Source organism: Sander lucioperca, chromosome 16 (genome assembly GCF_008315115.2).
Source record: "Sander lucioperca isolate FBNREF2018 chromosome 16, SLUC_FBN_1.2, whole genome shotgun sequence".
NCBI lineage: Eukaryota > Metazoa > Chordata > Actinopteri > Perciformes > Percidae > Sander > Sander lucioperca.
This window is the reverse complement of record NC_050188.1, coordinates 18,481,211-18,501,765: the sequence shown is the minus strand read 5'-3', so window position 1 is coordinate 18,501,765 and position 20,555 is coordinate 18,481,211. Positions and strand designations below refer to the sequence as shown.

Sequence of the window (20,555 nt, the reverse complement as noted above, 5' to 3'; positions counted from 1 at the left end):
TATATATAAATAGATACCTCTTTTTAGAACACATTAAACCCCTTAAACAGTAATTTAATTGACATTTATATACATATCATAACCTAGAAATTGTTCTTTCATTTTTGAGGACAGAGTTTGATATGCAATAAAAGCCCCCGATCTGAAATGAACCAAGCATGAAGCAGTTATGGTGTATGCGTTTAACCACAAATCCAAAAAGAGGCCATATGATAGGCTATAGCCAGCACCAAACACTGATAGTCCCTTGACCATGTTTTGCTTTTGCCAGTGGCAGACATTTATGTAAAAATACTCCTCTCAGGGGCGCTTGGGTAGCTCACCTGGTTGAACGTGCACCCATGTACAAAGCCTCAGTCCTTACCACAGCGGCCGTGGGTTCGATTCCGCGGCCCTTTGCCGCATGTAATTTTTCTCCCCTTTCCTGTCTTAAGTCCTGCCAATAAATGCCCAAAAAATATCTTAAAAAATGTAACTCCTCTCAGTATAACACAATACACATGGTTGAATAACCATCTCTCTAAAACCGTTCACACAAAAACTTATGTATATATATAATACTCATGACGGTAGGATTTATTGCCAAAATGTTAAGACTGCATTAGTTTTAAGCTAGGTGTACCGAAATAAATAAAATTGATAAAAAAGTCTTGTTAAATTTTCATTCATTTCAATAATTTAATTTTCAACTTCACTGCTTTATGTAGACACACTAAAGCCTAATCAGAAATGAATCATTCAGTTAAAATAATAGATCAGCTGATATTTAGTTAATACTTAATTTTGATAAGGATCTATTCAATTAGGTTGTATATGTGCCAATAAAGATACATCTGTAAGATGTTAATATTAGCCATCTGTTGAGATCTAATAATCTGATAATACTGTCGGTCCTGTAACGTTATGAAAACATCAACAGCTGAAGACAAGCATTCTTTTTTTAATAGTTTTATTTATGGTAATTACCCATGGTTTTAATTTTATCACTCATCCAGTAATAATCATGGCTTTAAAATTAAACTGACTTCCTTATCATCCAAAGTCACCCTCGTCCATTTAAACACGCAATAGAAAAATATATACTTAATACTTTGTACAATACTGGTTTTGGTCCAAACAAAAGTGGATCAGAAAAGCCAATATACCTTTAGTCATCAAAGGCTCTCCAATTTGCATTTAAGCTCCTTTTAAATGGATTCGGGCAACTTTGAATATAGGAATTTACATAATAAATTCTAAAGACATAAATGCTGAATGCGGAGTTGGTAACACAAAAAAAAGTCAACTTCACTGATAAAAAAAACATCACTATTTACAGGTTTTTATAATATTGAAAGGCCAATTAAGAGAGAGAGAGAGAGAGAGAGAGAGAGAGAGAAAGAAAGAGGGAGAGGCAGAGAGAGGTAAAGGGAGAGTATAAGGACTCAGGATGGAGCGAGAGAGATACAAGACGGCACAAAAAGCAGAGTAGTGGAGCGAACCAGAGAGGTCAAAGAATCAAACAAGTAACAGAGTTCTGAAACTATGCATTTACAAAGTCCTAAAGGAGTTGAACTAGGGCATAGGCCTCCGGCCCGGTCCATCCTCCACAGTGCATGGATACGTTTTTCCCTCTCCCACACCTTCCCTCCTTCCTTCCTCCCCTTGTTTTTGTTTTAAACATTCATTTGCTTGCTCACCTATGGTGGCGCTAGCTAGCGGCCCAGGTGATAACTCAGTCGTTCAGTTTTCATACGCACACCAACACGCAACTTCAGCATATACAAATAACCAAACACACCTCAAGTCTGTACATAAGAGAGGGAGAAAAAAAAAAAAAACAAGCACGCTGCATTCACCACAAAGATTACACGCTCATCCCTGTACATACAGCACACTGCACTGACACCATGGCCACATCTCCAACGGCACCTTGATTCCTGTAAGAGGAGCAGTCTAAATAGTTTTTAGGATAACAATGGAGATGTGCCGCATAGCTCTCACTACCTCTCTGTACATCACATCTCATAACCTGATCACCCATACTAATTAATACAATTTTGTGTACACTCACAACTCTTTAGTTTTGCCTTTGTAATTTTATTACAAAAAGTCATGCCTAAAGTCTAGCAGACATTTGCCAGTGTTGAAAATATAGATATGACGGTCTTGTTGTTTCATCATGTTGAACAGGGGTCCTTGCTTGATTGTTGTTTTCTAAGTCAGTGTCATTGTTCAGTCAACAGTTTTTCATGTGAGGTTCTGTGGGATTAGTCTCACATATTAACAGCTTCAGTCTACATGTGAAAACCTCCGAATAATCAGCCCAGCCTACAGCTGAAAAAGGCCTAACCGTCCAGCCCGAGCACCGAGTGGCCCAAAGCCTCGGCCCTTCTTCACATGCCAAGTCATTTCAGTGTTTGTCTAGCTGAGACCTTTCCAGGACTTTACTCAGCCTTCAGTGGGGATACAGTCAAGTCAAAGTCAAGTCTACTTTATAGTTGAGTCCACTGGGTTCTACTTTCTGCGTCGCACTGCAGTCTTGATCTTTCGCCCAGCAATCGCTTGCTGTCCAGCAGGAGAGGCGGTGAAGGACTTCGCTGACCTGGAAGAGCAATTGACATTCCCATTATTATAAGCATCACAACAAACACTGCCATCAGAAACAGCTCAAATATGCACATACTTGATTATTGGTTCACTGATAATTAGGAAATATTAATGCTTAACAAACTGTGTTACACCTCATCCCAGCTAAAAGATGAAGTTGGCAACATTGATACCAATCTGTAGTATTGTATCAAAACTAACATTCTGCTATTTGACCACATTACACTCTAGTCAAATGTACATTAGATAAGATGTATTTCAGACTGTTACCAGAGTTTCTGAAATATACAGAAAACATTGACCATTTATTAAACATCTCTAATAAAAGCACAGCTACTGTGTGTGACTCAGAAAACTTAGTAACATATTGTAAACTGAGGAAATGTAACATACCCCATATTGAATGCGGGGGGTTGTGAAAAGTTGAATCCACCTCCAGGCGGTCCTGACTGGGGTGCGATGGAGGGGTTGGCTGGGGGGGCAGGAGAAGCTGCTGATCCCGCTCCAAAAGTAAACACTCCTCCTGAGGCGTTGTTTGTGGCTCCAAATGCACTGGCTCCTCCAAACTGAAAGCCTCCACCTGATAGAAATGTGCCACATTTACATGTTTGAACTTATGATAAACATACTTTACTAATGTAAGGAACAGGAGCCTTTGGTACCATGGACAACCTGAAAGGAAAAAGGATAATACCATTACAGTCACCCACCTGGTGCAGAATTAGCAGCTGCCCCGAATACAGGTGTGGAGTTGGTTTGCTGTCCAAAGACAGGGGCGGCATTGGGTTTGGCTCCGAATGCTGGGGGCTGGGAAGGTGTGGCTGTGAAGGGGGATCCAAAGGATGAACCGAATGAAGGAGCCTGGTTGGCCCCGAATCCACCAGAGGAGGCCGAGCTGAATGCAAATGGAGAGGGAGCTGCAGATGGAGCTGTTTGTGAAAAAGAAACAATCGAAGATTTCAATACATGAACAGATTATATATATATATATATATATATATAAAAAAAACATTTAATAATATTGAATGTTTCATTGTTGTCGCTCAAGTATGAAACAGACATCACAATCATGCTTATTATCTGAAACAAACACCATGAGCCTATACAGACCTGAAGAGGCGGCGGCGGCAGCAGCAGCAGCAGCAGCAGGAGCTGCTGCTGCTGCTCCAAAGCCAAATGATGGAGCAGCAGCTGGAGGAGGAGCAGCAGCACTGGCAGGAGCACCAAAGAGGAAGGGCTGAGATGGGGCTGGAGTAGAGTTCAGAGGAGCAGCTGACGGGGCAGCCGGCTGGCTGTCCTGACTCTGGCCGAAGACGAAGGCTTTAGCTGGAGGAGCATCATTTGCGGTTGCAGCAGGCTGACCGAACATGAAATTGCTAGGAGCTGCAGAAGGAGCAGGAGCCTGAGTGGAGCTGCTGCTGCCGAACAGACTGGGTGTCAGGGTGGTGGATGACGAGGAGGTGGAGTTGACGGTGTTGGTGGGATTACCAGCCATAAAGGAAAATGCGGGTTTTGGAGCAGCAGAAGAATCTGTCGGGAAAGGAATAGTTGATTATTAGGGATGTGACGATACCCTCGTACACGATGATTCCCGATTTTACCTTCATGATAGATTTTTCTCACGATTTCTTTTAACAGAAGGAAATGACTGAAAAATATTTCTTTATTTGTATAAACTGTGCAAAACAGCAAATGTGTCCTCAAAACTGAAACTGAAATAGTATTTTATCTTAAATAACAAAAAATACCAAATTAAAGGCTTGTTTATTGCTAAGGACCATATGGTTAAATTTAAATGTTTTTTTTATTTAATAACAATAACTTATAACACCTTTTCTCACCAGTATATTGCTGTTAAACGACAAAAAGAAGAGACACTAGATAGCTGAAAGGGTATTTTACAACATTGAACGCAACACAAGCTTACGGAGCTGGAACCAAATGCAACAATAAAAGCCCAGTCTCTGGTGTTTACCGACAGCAGCAGTGTCTATGCTGTCTCAAACATGGATGAATTAAGAAAAACAAAGTGCCGCTAGTCTCCTCTTTGTCTTTAGCTGCAGACTGTTATATGTAGCCAGCTCACGTTAATAGACAACGGCAGGCTAACGTTACCTGCTGTATGTTAACACGTGTCATGCCCTATTCAGTTTAAAAATTGCATCGCGATTAATTTTTTTTTATCTCAGCCAGTTGTAATCTTTACACATTTAAATCAATTTTTTAACCCGATTTACGATGCATCGTTACATTGATTATGATGTTTAATATAGTGCAGTGGTTAAAGGGACAGTACACTGATTTTTCACATTAAAGTCAGTGTACTGGTGACGGAATATACTACTCAGTCTGCGACAGTTGTAGGTCTTCTTTGGCTAAGGGGGAGCTTTCTAATACCCCTGCAGATGTCATTAAGGTTATGTTAGGGACAACACAAATCGTTTATATTATATACTGTATTTATCTCAGCCTCTGCCACTTCAATTTTGACTCAATGACACTCTCCACATTCTCAAATGTATGAAAGCGCAATACTAATTACACTTACTTTGGCTTGATTTTGCACATCTGTTTCAACTTAAACCTACTATAGTTAACACAGCGGTGTGTCCACAGTGCACAAGTTTACTGGGAACAATGCTCTCTTTTTTTGTTTTTGAAGACCTTGTCAAAAACTATTGAGCAGTTCCACCAGAGCAGTTGGGGGTTGATGGCCTTGTTCAAGGGCACCTCAGTGGAAAGAGAACACTTGCAGTGATCAAATGATGGTTTAGGGGTTTACAGTAGGAGGTTGTGTCACCCACAGCTCAGCAATAAATTTGGTGACAGAAAGTCATTAACAACAAAAACTACAAAACTGGATTTTCCTTTTAAAGAAAACAAATGAAAACTTATAAAAGAATTTATCATCAAGGCGTTATATGAACAGAAAGCATTTGACAAAATAATTACTACAGTATCACTGTCCAAACTTTCTCTCACCTGTAGCACTTTGTCCAAAGGTAAAAGAGGGCCCTGTCGGGGCCTCAGCACTAGACGTTTCACTCTTGTCTGCTGGCTTGCCAAAATTATACGCAGGTGGAGGTTGTTCTGTTGGAGCACTGGGCTTGCTGAAGGAAAAGCCTCCTGAGGCGGCCGGTGCAGCTTCTGCATCTTTATTAGCAGCACCAAAGAGGAAGGCAGACTGAGCCGAGGAGGCAGTGGCTTCCTTCTTTTCCTCTGGCTTCCCAAAGGTAAATGTGGGAGCAGCTGGCTCTTTGTCTGCCTGTAAGGATCCAAACGTAGAGCCACCTTGCGGTGTTGTGGCTGCCAAACTTCGCTCGCCCAATCTCCCAAATACAGACCCAGTGGTGGTAGTTGTGGTGGTGATGGTGGAGTTGGTGTTGGTGGATGTGGTGTCATTTGATGATGCTGCATTGTCACTTTTCTCTTGAGAGGAAGCAGAAGGAGTGACACTAACGGAGGATGAAGTGGGGTCTGATGTTTTCTCTTCTGGTTTTGACAGTCCAAAAGTGAAGCCACCCTTAGGGGAGTTATTTTCTGTGCTAGATGATCCAGTTCCAAATGCTATCCCACCGCTGGCTCCAAACTTAAACCCAGAACCTGTGGCAGGTTCATCTGACTTTTTGTCATCACTAGAGGCAGCCCCAAATTTAAAGCCCTCAGATGAGCTGCCGAATTTGAACCCTGATGAGGCAGTAAAGTCTTTAGAAGTTGTTTCTGAGGAGGAGCTACCAAATGGGACTCCAAATTTGAATCCACCTGACGATGAGGACTCTGTCAATGAGCCTCCAAACTTGAAACCAGATACAGACGTACTGTCTGATGTGCCAAACTTAAAACCTCCAGAACTAGAGCCAGAAGTCCCACCAGCTGATGAAACAAAAGACGAACCAAAAGCTAAAGAGAAACAAAGGATAACAAACATTTTAAAAAAGTGAAAAGACTGGATTAGGTACAAGTTTTATTGCAAAAGTCTCAGGTTTCTCAAAACGTAAAATTTTGACTAGATTTTGTATTGTTATCTTGACCGTTTAATATGATGCTAATGCCCTAATGCATAGATAATACCTATAAAAACTATGCATCAAGAAACATTTTGGCTGCATTACACACACTTGTTTCATCATTGCTCATAGAGCTTTTGATTTATACAAAAAGGTGAGCAACATTTGGCTTTGGAAATCTTTACTTTAAAACATGGAAACACCAAAAAGTGTTTTGCTTTTGTTACCTTTGGGCTCCACGCTAGATCCAGGTTTGGCTGCCTGACAGGCAACACACTGTACATCAACAGCCTTATTCTGTACAAGACAGACATCACAATCCCAGGCGCCCTCGGGCTTCTTGAATGCGTCTCCCAACCCAAACACTGGAGCACTGCTAGCTGAAGAGGCTCCAGCTGAAGCTCCTGTTGTAAGGATGAGAAAAAAAAGATGCTTTACTAAACTAACAATTGCCATTTAAGATGTCAATACATCAATAGCAGTTAATGGAATTATACTCTTATGGAAAACAAAAATTCAACAAGGCTGGGCTCTCATTACCTGGTTTAGCACTCATGCAGGCCACACACTTTGTGTCCTCTGCCTTATTTTCTACCAAACATGTATCACATTCCCATGCACCCTCAGGTTTTTTGAACTTGTCTCCAAATCCAATGAACCCTGTAGAAAGGGGGGCTGTGAATACAGTCTTAACAGCTGAGAAGGCAGAAGGAAGAGTCAGTGAGGGTTTAAGCCCTGTCCCAGGTTTGGCCGTTTCGCAGGCCACACACTTTACTGCTTCAGGTTTGTTTAGAACAAGACATGTGTCACAGTCCCAAGTTCCTGCAGGTTTGGAAAACATTGTGCCAAAACCTGCAGTGGTTGTAGTGGTGGAGGCGGTGTTCATGCTGCTGCTGCTCTCTAGCCCAACCGAGGTGGTGGCTGAAGGTTTACTGTCCATAGACTTGCAAGAGGAGATATTGGGCTGTGGGGCTGTACAACAAACACACTTGGTGTCTGATGGCTTGTTCTGCACCATGCAGTCATCACAGCTCCAGCCTGGCGGGGCTTTGAATGCATTGCCAAACACGGTTGAAGAGAGGGAGGAGGTGGTTGAGGTGGTGGAGGAGGGGGCTGTGGATTGTGTGGAGATCTGCAGGAGAGTGTTGTCTGGGCCAGGGGAAGTCCGAACAGGAGAGGCAAAGCCTAGACACAGAACAAGTAAAGGATTAAAACAATGAACAACCTTGTAAACCAAACCATGCAAAACAAACACTGTAAATGTGTAATGAGTTATTGACTCTAACCAGGTGCTTTGAGAAGATCCAGCACACTGCCCTGCTTCAGGGTCTTGGCTGGTTTGAAGGGTCCTTCAAAATCTCCTGTGCTTTTGCTATCTACTGACTTCACTGTAGAACACATGAAAACACACAGATCAAACCTGAGTTCAAATTTCCTCGGTAAAGGCATAGTCAACATCATGCCAATTGTAAGAAAACTCTTACCTGCAGCCACTATTGGAGAGGCCAGCTTCCCATTTGACATGGAGGGAGCTAACTTTGCTACAGGTGCACTAAATGTGAATCCAGCCTACAAACAAGAAATACAAATTATTATCAATGTTACTATTGTAAATAGTTGTCTTATCAATTAGTTACCATTAACAGACAAACTGTTTACTTACTGAGGGGGAAAAGGAAGGAGGACTAGCAGCAGTTGCTTTGACAATAGGGGAGGAAAATGTATACGGTGCACAGAGGGGTGTCGAGGTCGTTGGTGGCTCCTGGAAAAAACATGAAAATTTGCAATATGCATAAATAATGTTAACCATTAGACTGGTAGTAGCGTTGTAGGGGAATCAGACAATTTTAAGACGGACCTTATTTGTGACTGTTTCCTTAGCGGGAGTCACAGGTGTGAGATAGGGGGCCGTGCTGATGGTGGTGGAGGTGGTGAGAGGTGGAAAAAGGGTGGAGAAGCTGAAGGTGGGCAAGGCAGAGGTGCTGATGGGAAGTGAAATGGTTGGTAGGTCCAGTACCTCAGACACCTAAAGTCAAAACACAAGCAGGAGTATCATTGTGTACCGTTGTCGGCCATTTCCGAACAGTGCATCTTTCAGACCGATGATAAAATAAGATAAACCCATGTTTTATATTCAAATATCTGAATGCATCAAGGCACATTAGCAGGTCTGTTTTATGACCTGCAAGGAAAAGGCCTAAAAAAAGTGATACTGCCCTTGTATAAAAGTATCAGAACACCTGTATTTTACAATCACTTTTATACAAAAACTGTTTGTGTATCAAAGTGATAAGAGCTGGGAAACTAGAGTTAGGATATTAAAAAATGAATAATGTTATCTTCGATACAGTTTCTGGATACAGAGCTTTGAGTTTTTTTTTTTTAATGCAAAGCCTTTACCTCCTCCTCCTCAGGGTGTTTAGAGGAAGGCCGTGTAGTGGTCCTCTCTCTCTTCATCTTGCCCCCTCCAGAGCTCACGCTGCTGGCTGCAGGCGTGCTGGACAGAGGATAGGCTGGGCTACTGGAATCCATTGTGCTAGTAGTGAAGGGGTAGACAGGAACAGGTAAAGTAAGTAAAACAAACTAAACATGATACAGAGAGCAGTCAGGCATCCAAACACAAAAATGTTTGGCAATAACTAGGATTGTTGTGATTAGGTTATATTGCCTTGCTTTTTTACTTAAGTAAAGGTTTCTTTGCTGATGAATTGGAGCAACCGTGTCTTACCTTCGAGATGGACCTGGGGTTGCTTCAGGTAGTTGCGGTGATTGCCTTGTGGGCTAAGGGAAAATAAATGGCAACAAATTTAGCATCAAGTTTGTATCGACTCTATTTGGCTGCAAGTTTTATATAGAGGAACAATGTTTTGTCGTAATATAATCCAGCACTGTGTTTCTGACCGTGTCTTTTGGGGTCCTGTCCAGAGTTCGGCTCACTCCCCCAGGAGTCAACGTCGGTCTGAAGGAGACAGAGCGGTTTCCTGAGACCGACACTGCAGCAGGAACCACCAGCCTCTGCACCGGTGGGAGGGTGGAATCCATCTGAATTAAAGAAAGGGTGGTTAAATATAGGCAAAAGATAAGATTTAAGGTAGTTACACTCCAACCAGACGGCCGACCGTCGGCAGAAAAGGCAGTCGGACTGATCAGTCAAAAGTGCCTCAGAACACACCGAAGAGACGCCGACTTGAGCATACGCTCTGCGCGTGCGCGAAACGTAATACGTCACCATAGCAGCAGGCGGCGCTGCTCTGTATTGTTTCCATTAACAGTCCGATTGTTTCCCAGAAAATGAAAACCGGCAGCTGATTGGACGAAGACATCACGTGGTTCTTTTTTCTCTGGAAATTCACAGCCAGACTGTCATGGTGGCTTGTTCAGAATACGATCTCATATTGTACTAAAATAGTTCACAGAAACGTGTTTCTGAAAACATTTTAAGCGAGAAATAGGCCATGCAGTTGCTGAATCTGTCTTCATTTCAGATCGACAAAGGTTAGTTTAAAAGATTTGTCAGATTTTGAGAGGCTCATCCGCTCGCCATTTCTGGCTGAGTCCCGACTGCCCTGTCTCCGACTGAGCCAAAATGAAGGCCGACGGCACGGAACACACCAAACAGACTTGAGTCACCGACCTCGCCAGACTGTCCAACGGCCGATAATCGGCTGTGTGTGTGTCAGCGCCCTTAGAATCAACGAAGAAATGCTTAATTCTCTGTCTAAATGTGTTTGATATAGCATATGTCTTCATGCCACATAACTCACACCATTGCATCAGCATATTGCTTTAATATAATGACCATGGCCAAAGTAGTTTATTGCTCTAAACTCAAACATGAAACTGTGTCCCAGAAAGTGAACAATAACATCTCTAGTAGGGATGCTAATTTAGGTTTGTTTTTTGACCGCTAGCCGACGCTCGTCAATCGATCTATGTAAACCAACAAGCAGGCAACGGAGTCCCAGTTTGGGAGGCTTGGACATACTTTCCGCACTCCATGTCCGCGGACAGCTGCGGACTTATACCGGTCGCGCAGCCACAATGTTGTGTGCATTGTAGTGGACACAAACCCCAAAGCAACAGTCAGTCATGAAAGGCCACGTTACATAATAGGCTTTCTTGTTTTGGACCTGTGAGGGTCAATAGTTGTTGATTTACAAAGCAGCTGTCACAGCTGGGAATGCCTAACAGTTATTACTGAGGATAAGTCCAGAGCTGGCATGATTTAACAATGGACTACACTTTGTGGACACACACACACACACACACACACACACACACACACACACACACACACACACACACACACACACACACACACACACACACACACACACACACACACACACACACAGCTGTGTATCAGCCGAGGAGAATCCTGTTAACGGGTGTAACGGAGGCCAACAGACTGTAAGACAGGAAATGACAGGAGGACAAACTACAACAAGTGCTGCTGGGTTTGTACAATGATATCACTGTTCATATCACTAAGCCTTGTGCTAAATTGCAAAACACACTGGGCAGAGGACACAAGTGAAGTTTGGTTGTTGATTTGCAGTAAGCTTAAAGTTATACAGGGACACAGTTATTATAAAATTGGAAAAACAAGGCTCAATGTTGATGCTATGCAAATGAATTTTTGACAAACCAAGCATGAGGATACCATCACAACAATTTTAAAATCTGTACTTACACGTTTTTTTTTCGACTGGAAAGGTGAAACATCTAGATTTGTGCCATCCATTAACTGAAATTCATTTAAGAAACCCGTATTTTATTGTTAGACAAAATCAATACGAGGTTTATAGGTGGTTTTGATGTCAGGATTAATCACATACAGTTATGTATTGTAAAATGTGTCAATGCAAACAAATGCTTACAATACATGTAAATAAATATCAAAAGCTCTTACTGGTGACAGGGGGGAGGAGGCAGCTGCTGCTGGGATTCTCCTGGCATCCTGTAGAAGAAAAATATAAATGCATTACATTGTTTAAACAATAACATGTTAATTGGCAACATATTTAATGTCTAACCACTGTCAAACTTTGAGATGAAATAAAGTTTGAACAGAGGAGATGGTATATATGTGTGTGTGTGTGTGTGTGTGTGTGTGTGTGTGTGTGTACTCACAGCCAGTGGGCTTGACATGCGCTCCAAGGACTGAAGGATGCGTCTGGCTGTGGCACTCGTCACCCCACAGGGCTGAGCACCAGCAGGCTTGGCCTTGATCTGTCTCCTTACTGGGGCCTACAGATCAGATTAGCTCATTTAGTGTCCAATTCAATTAATATTCACAATAAAGTCACATTCCTCCTATGATGTGTGTCAGAGCTCACCCAATAAAGGCTGCTAAAATTTAACAGCCAGAACACTAAATGCATATGAATATAACTAATGTGTTCAACCTAGTATGCTAGCTCATCATATGAAGTTATTTTTTTTTTTTATTTAGGTTTAGGTTAGTTATTTAGGTTAGGTTTTTATTTTAGTTATTTATTTATTTTTATTATAAATAATTTGACCATGTACACACAAGTCTCAGTTCCTAGACTGTGCAGCTCTCACTAGCTCACCTGGTATGGTGTTCCAGGACGAGCACGAGAGCTCCTGACCGCAGCAGCTCCACCATACATGGTCTTCCCAGGGTAGAAGGGTGAATCTCCGAGCTGGCTGGAGTTTAGCACTGTGCTGTTTAATGATGACTGGAACAGAGAAGGTTAAATCCAATTACATTAGGATTAGGAGAAATTATTTAAACTTCATTGTATTACTAATCAATGGCATTCTCAAACATCAACTCAATATTTGAAAGTAGCTAAACAAAACAGTCTTGAGTAGAATGCAAATACATCCTGCACTCTTTTCAATATTCAATAGTATTTCAACTTCTTTACCCTTAAAAGCCAGCTGTTTTCTTCTGCTAATAAAGTCATGTCAAATATTTTGTATCTTAGAAAATGTAAATATATTACCATCCAATGGGGTTTAATATAGAAAAGTGTTATGAACACCTGAAGCAAAAAGCTCAGACTAACCCTAACCCTCTGAAGTTTGTTTTTATAATTTTAATACTTGGAAGAAATCTGAGTGAAAATGCAGACTAGTTGTTATGAGTCAGCTAGTCTGAGTTGTGGTGTCTGGCATGCTGCCACCCATGCACATGAAAAGGAAACGTACAACATGTGAATCCCAGGTGAAACTGAATGCAACAAATCAACATACTGTCTGGCTGCGAGTGACAGTAACATTGGTTTTCCAGATAATGCACGTGATTTAATAAAAATCACTTAGTTATTAATTACTGAAGTTGAAACTTGAGGTATTAAAATGTACCTACACCTAAAATGTATTGGTCGCTTTGAAATGGTACACATCACTTTTATAGAGTTGGGGTTCACAGACCAAATTCAAGACTGACATGTTAGTGTTTTCGCTATATACATTTAGGCGGTCTGCTGTGAAATATGACCGCTACAGTAACTTGGAAAATAGCGTTATGGGCTCTGAAGAAGAAGCTAACGTTAGCGCATCCTGTGGTCCCTCTGCAGGAGACGTATTTGTTTTGTAACTAAAGTGTATGTAATATGAGCTGTGACATTAAATTACCTGCTTCACATAAGGTTATCCTAAGGTACCGTTAGCAAATTTGCCCACTGACAGCAAAGTTATTGTTTATATTATAATGACAGTAGTAGTGGCCATAGAGAGTGCAAAGGTGATCCGAGAATTGTTCATCAGCTATGTATGTTTGATAGCTGTAAAGCTGAACAGACTTAGAATAGTAAAACAGATTTATATGATCCAAAGACTCTTTCTGTAAGAGAAAGGACACTATATCCTGGATAATAATTGTAAGACATATCATGCTTTTGAGAAATGATTGCAAATAAAGCAAAATGTTTCTAAAAAAGGAAATACAGCATGTAGTAGCTGTTTCAGCATAATCTGTTAATATGGGACCTGGCTAGGACTCACTGCTGCCGACCTGTTCTGTTGGGTTTTACGCCATCTCCTGGACTTTCTCTTGCACTCATCTATTCGGGCACTGCCATGGCATGCGTGAAAAGGCGCAAGATGGAAGTACTCCTCAGTAGTAGGGCTGCAACTAACGATTATTTTCATAATTGATTAATCTGTTGATTTTTCTCTCGATTAATCGATTAGTTGTTTGGTCTCTAAAATGTCAGAAAATTGTGAAAAATGTGGATCAGTGTTTCCCAAAAGCCCGAGATGACATCCTTAAATGTCTTGTTTTGTCCACAACTCAAAGATATTCTGTTTACTGTCACAGAAGAGAGAAGACACTAGAAAATATTCACATTTAAGAAGCTGGAATGATTTATTTTTTTTAACTTTTGTCTTAAAAAATAACTCAAACTGACTAATTTATCAAAATAGTTGGCAATTAATTTAAGAGTTGGTAACTAAATTGATTAATCGTTGCAGCTCTACTCGGTAGCGGTGCCTAAAATGTTATCCCAGTAATTTACTGGGAACTATGTGTGAAATGGGCTTAAATGGGTCACTGCTTCAACAGCACAGACCTAAAACAAACCCTGACACATCAAAATGCAGAGCTTTGTGGCACAGATCTTTTCTTTTAGCAGGCGTTGCGCAGTATCTTGATGAACAGACACACAGATACTCACATTGGAGGAAGTTCCAAATACAGACAGGTTGAAAGCAGGCCTTTTCAGACTGGATTGGGCATGTTGAGGCCCAGAGTGTGTTCTGTCCATCTCTGGGGACCAAAGTTGGGGAAGTGATGCCGTTTTGGAAGTAGGGACATCTGTTAAAGAGACAGAAAAAAGAAAAGAGATTTTTTTTTAACGTCTCAAACCACTTTAAGAGAGCACCAAAGCAGAAATGTAACTCAGTGGTCCAGTCTCTACATTCCAGGCCTGAGCCAATCTACACAGAAAAGAAATATAGTTGCCTACACCAGCCTCTACCTACTGCAACACTAATAGTTTAGTAATAGATTTACTAAGGATTCCTAAAGTCAGCAGGCAAAGACAATGTAAAAAAAAAAAAGAAACCTGATCACACAGAAAATGTGTTTTCTGCCATTTTTGTAGTTTCACACATTTAAATCAACGGCATAATGACTAGTGCAGGGGTGGGCCAATCGTGCAATAAACGGCCAACCATCTGCAGGTTCTCTTTCCATCACCATCACATAATATTTTGCAGCAGGCATAAAACATCTATTGGAGGCAAGACAAAAAGCCAAAAGGGAGTTGGAAAGGGATATAAACACAATGCAGAGAATGCAAAGAGTTTTTGAGACATATGTTGTATAATTTTAATGCAGAAGGTTAAAATATGTTAGTGGCTATGAGTCTCGATCAATAATGTAAGTTTAACAGAGAGAGAATTTGTCTATGTAAAGTTTATCCAAATAACTTAATTTTATAGGGCTTAATTCTATCATCCCATCGAAATAAATTACTGAGAACATGAATTGATCAAAACATTCAGTTGTTTACACACAATTACAAGGTGATCAAACGTCACATGTAAAACTCTTTCTACTTTACTGAAGTTGGAACATCAGTTAAATTACCTTTTGCCACCACGGAGGGTAAAATGTGTGGAAAGTAGGGCTGAACGATTAATTGCATTTGCGATAATATCGCGATATGTTAAAACGCAATTTCCTAAACGCAAAGGCTGCGATTTGGTCACATGACTCGCGAGAGCAAATCAGTCTGCACTCCGCAGAGAAAACATCAACTTAGCATGCTAACGCTACACTGTACCTCGAGCTGATTTCTGTCATTCAAACAACTGAGTTGTAGTTTAAAACTTTTACAGCCATTTTAATAAAAGGAAGGGTTTTATTCTGGTTCGAGTCCATACGTGCAGTTAATGGATACAGACACGCAGAACTGAAGGCTCGGTTGGCAACTAGCTCCGGTTAGCGGTTAGCTCCGTTATAAAGATATGGAGTGGAGGAGCTGCCACTGAGAGGGGTAACAACAAGACTCTAAATGACGTTCGGGGAGCTTTCACAGCAGCGTGGCCGCGGGGTTTCAACAGTTTTATTAGTACAGTTAATCCCACAGCAAGAACACCAGCAACTAGCTAACGTAACGATAGCCTCTCTGAACAAGTGCACACGGCAGCACGCAACTTCACGAGGGGGAGGGGCTGGAGGCAGATCCTCTCTGTGCACTGTAAAAAAAAAATACACTGGTGTGTGTGTGTATATATATACACTATATTTTTACTTTTTTAACTGTCTAGTGTGTAATTGTGTGTTGTGCATACTATAAAATGATTTATTGTTTGTCTTTGTGGAATAATACAGAAGACAAAGCTTAAAATAATCGAATCGCAATCGCAATATTTGGGGAAAAAATCGCAATTAGATTATTTTCAAAAATCGTTCAGCCCTAGTGGAAAGTTACAGATTTTGTCTCAATACGGCCCACTTCTTTGTGATTTGTAATGTTGCAACTATGCTGCAGTTATATTTACATCTATACAGACATCCCAGACATTAAAGACACAACACGTCAATCTATGCAAAGAAAACACTTTTTGCTCAAATGCTCTGCTTTTACCTTTGTCTGAGGCACGGGAGGAAAAGCCGCTAGTGGTGGAGATGTTATCATCTTCGTGCTGAGAGAGGTTATCTTTGATTTCTTTGACCAAAGAGAAGCCTGTGGAAAAGGGTCCAGGGGCTGAGGAGGTGGATGGTTGGGAGAAGAGGCTGCTGGAGGCCCCCAGGGTTGGCGAGGATGCATCCAGCGGAGGAAAGTGGAGGTGAGAACGACTCAGAGGAGGTCGAGATAGCACATACTCCTGAAAGTTCAACGATGCCCGGCTGGTTGAGGGCTCTGTGTGAGAGAGGAAGAAGTCACAGATGAGGTTGGTGGTACAGTACAAGAATTGGCATGCACAGATATGTTTAGACTCAATTCTCATCCATGGAATATAAACTTCCCTAGCTAATCTTTTTGATGATATGCGAAGGGACTGACTGAGTCCCTTACCTGCGTTACTGGTGCTTGGCTCTGGGGAGTCACGTCCATCGAGGGGAAGAGGTCCCTCTTCGCTGCCATTAGGAGGAGGAGGTGGCTGGCAGTTCTGCTCTGTCCCCAGAACAGCCCCTCCTTCTTCAGGAGCATCTTCATTCTTGAAATATTTTTGCAGCCAGGAAGGAACGATGCTCTTTACCGTGTCTGTCACTCGACTGATGAGGCCTGACTGCTGCTGATAAAAACATGAGGGAGAGGAAGCTGTGAACACGGGTTGAAATGAGTGAGAGGCAGAGACAAATGCATTTAGACAAAAAAGTCCCATCAACTCAGGCTATTATTTGTAGCCTCCTCATTAGAAAATTCCCTTACCAATCAGAATTGGATGAAAGTCAATGCGTGTAAAACAACATTGCATATTAAAATTCATTTTTCAACTACCAACACTGTGAAAAATGACAACAATAAGATGCTGATGCAATGAAATATCATGAATTTGTGGCAAAGGAATCCCACATAATTCGGTATAAGTCCTTTTCAAGTCATATACAACAGTTCCACAAAATAAAGCAATTAACACTGCATTTACTTTGTGAATAAGCTGCACAGGCCCACTTGCAATGCGAAACCATTAGTCCTACCCAGTGCTAAGCAAAACACAAGTATGACAGCGTGAAACTGGGTCAGGCACTGACTGTGTATGCTTCTGTGAAGCAGTGAGCCAGTGACGCTGTTCCCCACTGTACTGAGGTCGAGATGAATTCGTCGGTAAGGATGAGTCCCGTCTCCTACGCCACACTTGGAAAGTAATATAATTTCCAGGAATTTATTTTTATAAGCTGTAGTGAAAAAGTGTCCTTTACATATTCAGGGAACCTCCAGGTCTGAACTGGCTAACTGGAATTTATCCACTATTTTTGAATAGGTTTGCAGACCTAGGAGTTAGTTCGGCAGTATATTGTCTTCACAAAAGTTGCAGAAATGCTGTCACACTTGAGCAAAATTTTGCTCCAGTAGTTGAATATAACAGCATAAAATGCTTCATAACTCAAGGTCTGTTTCATAATGTCCCCAACGGATTGAGCAGTTGGGAGTAGGAAAGGACGACAAAGCAACAGACAAAAACCATAATCTATGGATGCATTGACCTATTAAAAGGGAAGAGTGTATTGGACAGCATTGAACAAGACGGTGTAAAACTTTTGACAGTTTTGTCCAGCTAGCTTTTTTTTTGCTTTCTTTAGATTGGTACTGGGACTGTACTTGGATGTCTTCAGATTTGGGCTATGCTGTCATTTTTTTTGTGACAAGAAAGTAGATGAGAAGGGAAAGGTTGAGAAAAGGGGCTAGCTAGATGGTATGTCACTTCATGTGCACACTGTTTAACCCATGGTAGCTTTCAACTCCTGATAAGAGCCATGTGTGCCTCTTGTTTATTGCTTATCTAAAAAATACACCTGTGGGCCACTCTGCACTTTAACCTTTGTGCAAGTACATCCAACTTAAACTAACCAAGAGCAAGTGTAATATCCACCACAGTACTAGTTTACTTAGTGCTAAATAAGCTATTGTTATATGGATTTAGGGGTGCTGCATTTCTGCTGTGGACAGGCTGGGTCATGTGACTAAATGACCTGTTCTGCTATCTCTGAAGCAATCATGTCGAACTGTTATGCCAGTTACCTAAAGTAGATCAGTGCATCATCACATTTATTCTAGCTTTTCACATAATAAATAAATATGTACCTTTACACCCCTTAAGATCGTTGAGTCAGCTGTATTGAAAAGAAAGACTCCCATTTTTAAGTAAGCAATCCCACAGGTTGTAAGAAGAATAAAGAGCAATGCTGCAGACATTACATGTCTAACCATGCTCCTTCTGCTTTTTATTCAGAAGTGTTGACTAAACCAGGCTATTGAAGAAAAGCTAAACCCATCATTTAAGGACAACTATACACACGATTTGGATAATCATTGTTTTTTCCTGACTTTAAATGGACTTCAAACACTTCTGCATTATTTGCCATTTCCTCAAATATACGATGACATTAAAATAATGTAATCATGACTTGTATATGCCATGACTGAGACACTGTTCAACTCATATTTGCAATTAATCAAACTTAATATTACAAGTTCATGTTGTCAGTGTGTTGACATGAATGCATATTCCAGTCAATCTCTCTTAATTTCAACACTGTATAACCAATTGTGTCACCCCACTTATATCAATGAAGGTAGACCAAAAAGTGCATTCATGCAAAAATCAACAATGCCCAAGAAATACAATTGAAAAACCTGAACAAGTAATATTAGTTTGTCTACATCGCTATAAAATCACTACTGTATAAGTCATAATAATCACATTAACTACCTGTATGTGCTTGGCTAAATTGTATACACCTAATACACTGGTATGGATGGGTAACTAATGCCAGCCTAAACAATGACCATCCATCCAAATCTTGTTTACTAGGTTTACATAATAAAATGGCAAATGAGTACATCTACTTGATACACTTTAGCTGGTAACAATGATCAGCTGCTTGTATAATTATCAATATTCAGATTCTCGTCAAACTCCCTGGCTCCATTTTTAAAGTAAACGTTCCAGTGTAGTTGCCTCTCTGGTCAGAGAATACACCAATAGGCTGACAATAATATAAACAATCACGCATGAAGACACGACTTGTCCACTGTTAACATTATGGGGATGTTTTAAAGGCCAACATTAACGCTAGCTGATGTCCAGGCGGCAAGTGAATCCACTCAGGCAACCATGTGGGTTCATAATCAGCCAATGCTTCCTGCGCAATCCAACTGGCTGAGATTTGGCGTTAGCTAGCCTAGCATCCAAAATGATTTCAGACAGGTCAGAAACACTATCTCAAAATGTAAATGTATGAAAAGCGGCTACACATAACTGTGGAAATGTGTAATTTAGAATGTCACCTCTCCCTGCGACGCCTACAGAACTTAAGAACCGAAGACAACAATGCGTTGCTCGCCAACGCTAGCTAGCATTAGCTACATCAGCTAATAATTAGAATTCTACTTCCTTGCATTATGCTAACTAAGCTAGCAGAACTTACAAATAGATCAACGCTGTTTATCCCAACGCGTCAACTGTTAACTTGTACATTACTAAATACTGGTTAATTAGTCTAAACGATTCACTGTTCCTTGATTTGACCTGTCAAGTCCGTCTCGTTTTGCTAACCAATAAGCCAGCTCACTAGCATTTCCTCTACATGCTAGTAGCGCGTGGAGGCCACGAGCGCTAACGGCAGGCCATAAAATGTCTAACAAAACAATAACAAGTGCTAAGACATAATGGCACTGCAATCATCGTACTGTCCTCGACACGGGCTTTTGACGCGAACACTTTTATTCAGTTTACCTGTTTACTCTTGGCGTAAGGTTTAGAGGCGATATGATATCTCCTGCTTCTAATTTTCCCTCCACCCGTGGCCGCCATGGCTTTTTCGTCTGAGTGTCTATCGGTGTTTCGGCGCCGCCGGATAGCTGTCATCCAGCACAGCGGCCACTCACAAAGGAACTATGGGAAATGTAGTAGCTGAACATAACAAAGAGGAAGGTTTGACAAGACTTTATACCACATGGCTCTAACATGGGGCTATTTCGTGTCATTTGAATGAAAATAATTATAAAGCTAAGGGTTTTAAATATGTTATTGTTTATAATATCGATGGGAAGCATACTTTAGTCATTTTAGTAGAGCAGAAAAGATTAGTGAATGTATCAATTAGTCAATCAAAAGAAAATTAGCAGAATTTTGTTACATCATTTATAATTACACATCTTTGAGTTTAGACTGTTGGTGGGGGTAAAAAACAGAATGTAACCTTTGGCTCTTTAAATTTGTGAAAGACATTTAGCAGCATTTTCAGATTATTATTATTTTTTTTTACCAAACAATTAATTATTAAAAACATTGCTAGATGAAATA

General features: G+C 40.9%; 1 protein-coding gene across 2 annotated transcripts; it reads right to left on the bottom strand.

The window, feature by feature from the left end:
* Positions 1 to 943: 943 nt before the first annotated feature.
* On the bottom strand, positions 944 to 20,187 carry nup153 (nucleoporin 153). Of its 2 annotated transcripts, none has more exons than XM_031296300.2 (22): positions 19,986 to 20,187; positions 16,601 to 16,820; positions 16,169 to 16,444; positions 14,249 to 14,388; positions 12,173 to 12,301; positions 11,730 to 11,846; positions 11,509 to 11,556; positions 11,290 to 11,343; positions 9,498 to 9,638; positions 9,325 to 9,377; positions 8,997 to 9,132; positions 8,455 to 8,622; positions 8,260 to 8,358; positions 8,081 to 8,165; positions 7,883 to 7,984; positions 7,137 to 7,781; positions 6,824 to 7,000; positions 5,572 to 6,489; positions 3,700 to 4,119; positions 3,300 to 3,518; positions 2,983 to 3,169; positions 944 to 2,584 (listed from the first exon to the last, which is right to left on the bottom strand). In XM_031296300.2, the coding sequence occupies exons 1-22, from the start codon at positions 20,115 to 20,117 to the stop codon at positions 2,497 to 2,499; spliced, it is 4,554 nt and encodes a 1,517-aa protein (XP_031152160.1). In that variant the 5' UTR covers positions 20,118 to 20,187; the 3' UTR covers positions 944 to 2,496. The 2 variants fall into 2 exon arrangements, with proteins under 2 accessions (XP_031152160.1, XP_031152161.1); XM_031296301.2 differs by having other exon boundaries at positions 16,601 to 16,817; positions 19,986 to 20,151.
* Between the last annotated feature and the right edge of the window lie 368 nt (positions 20,188 to 20,555).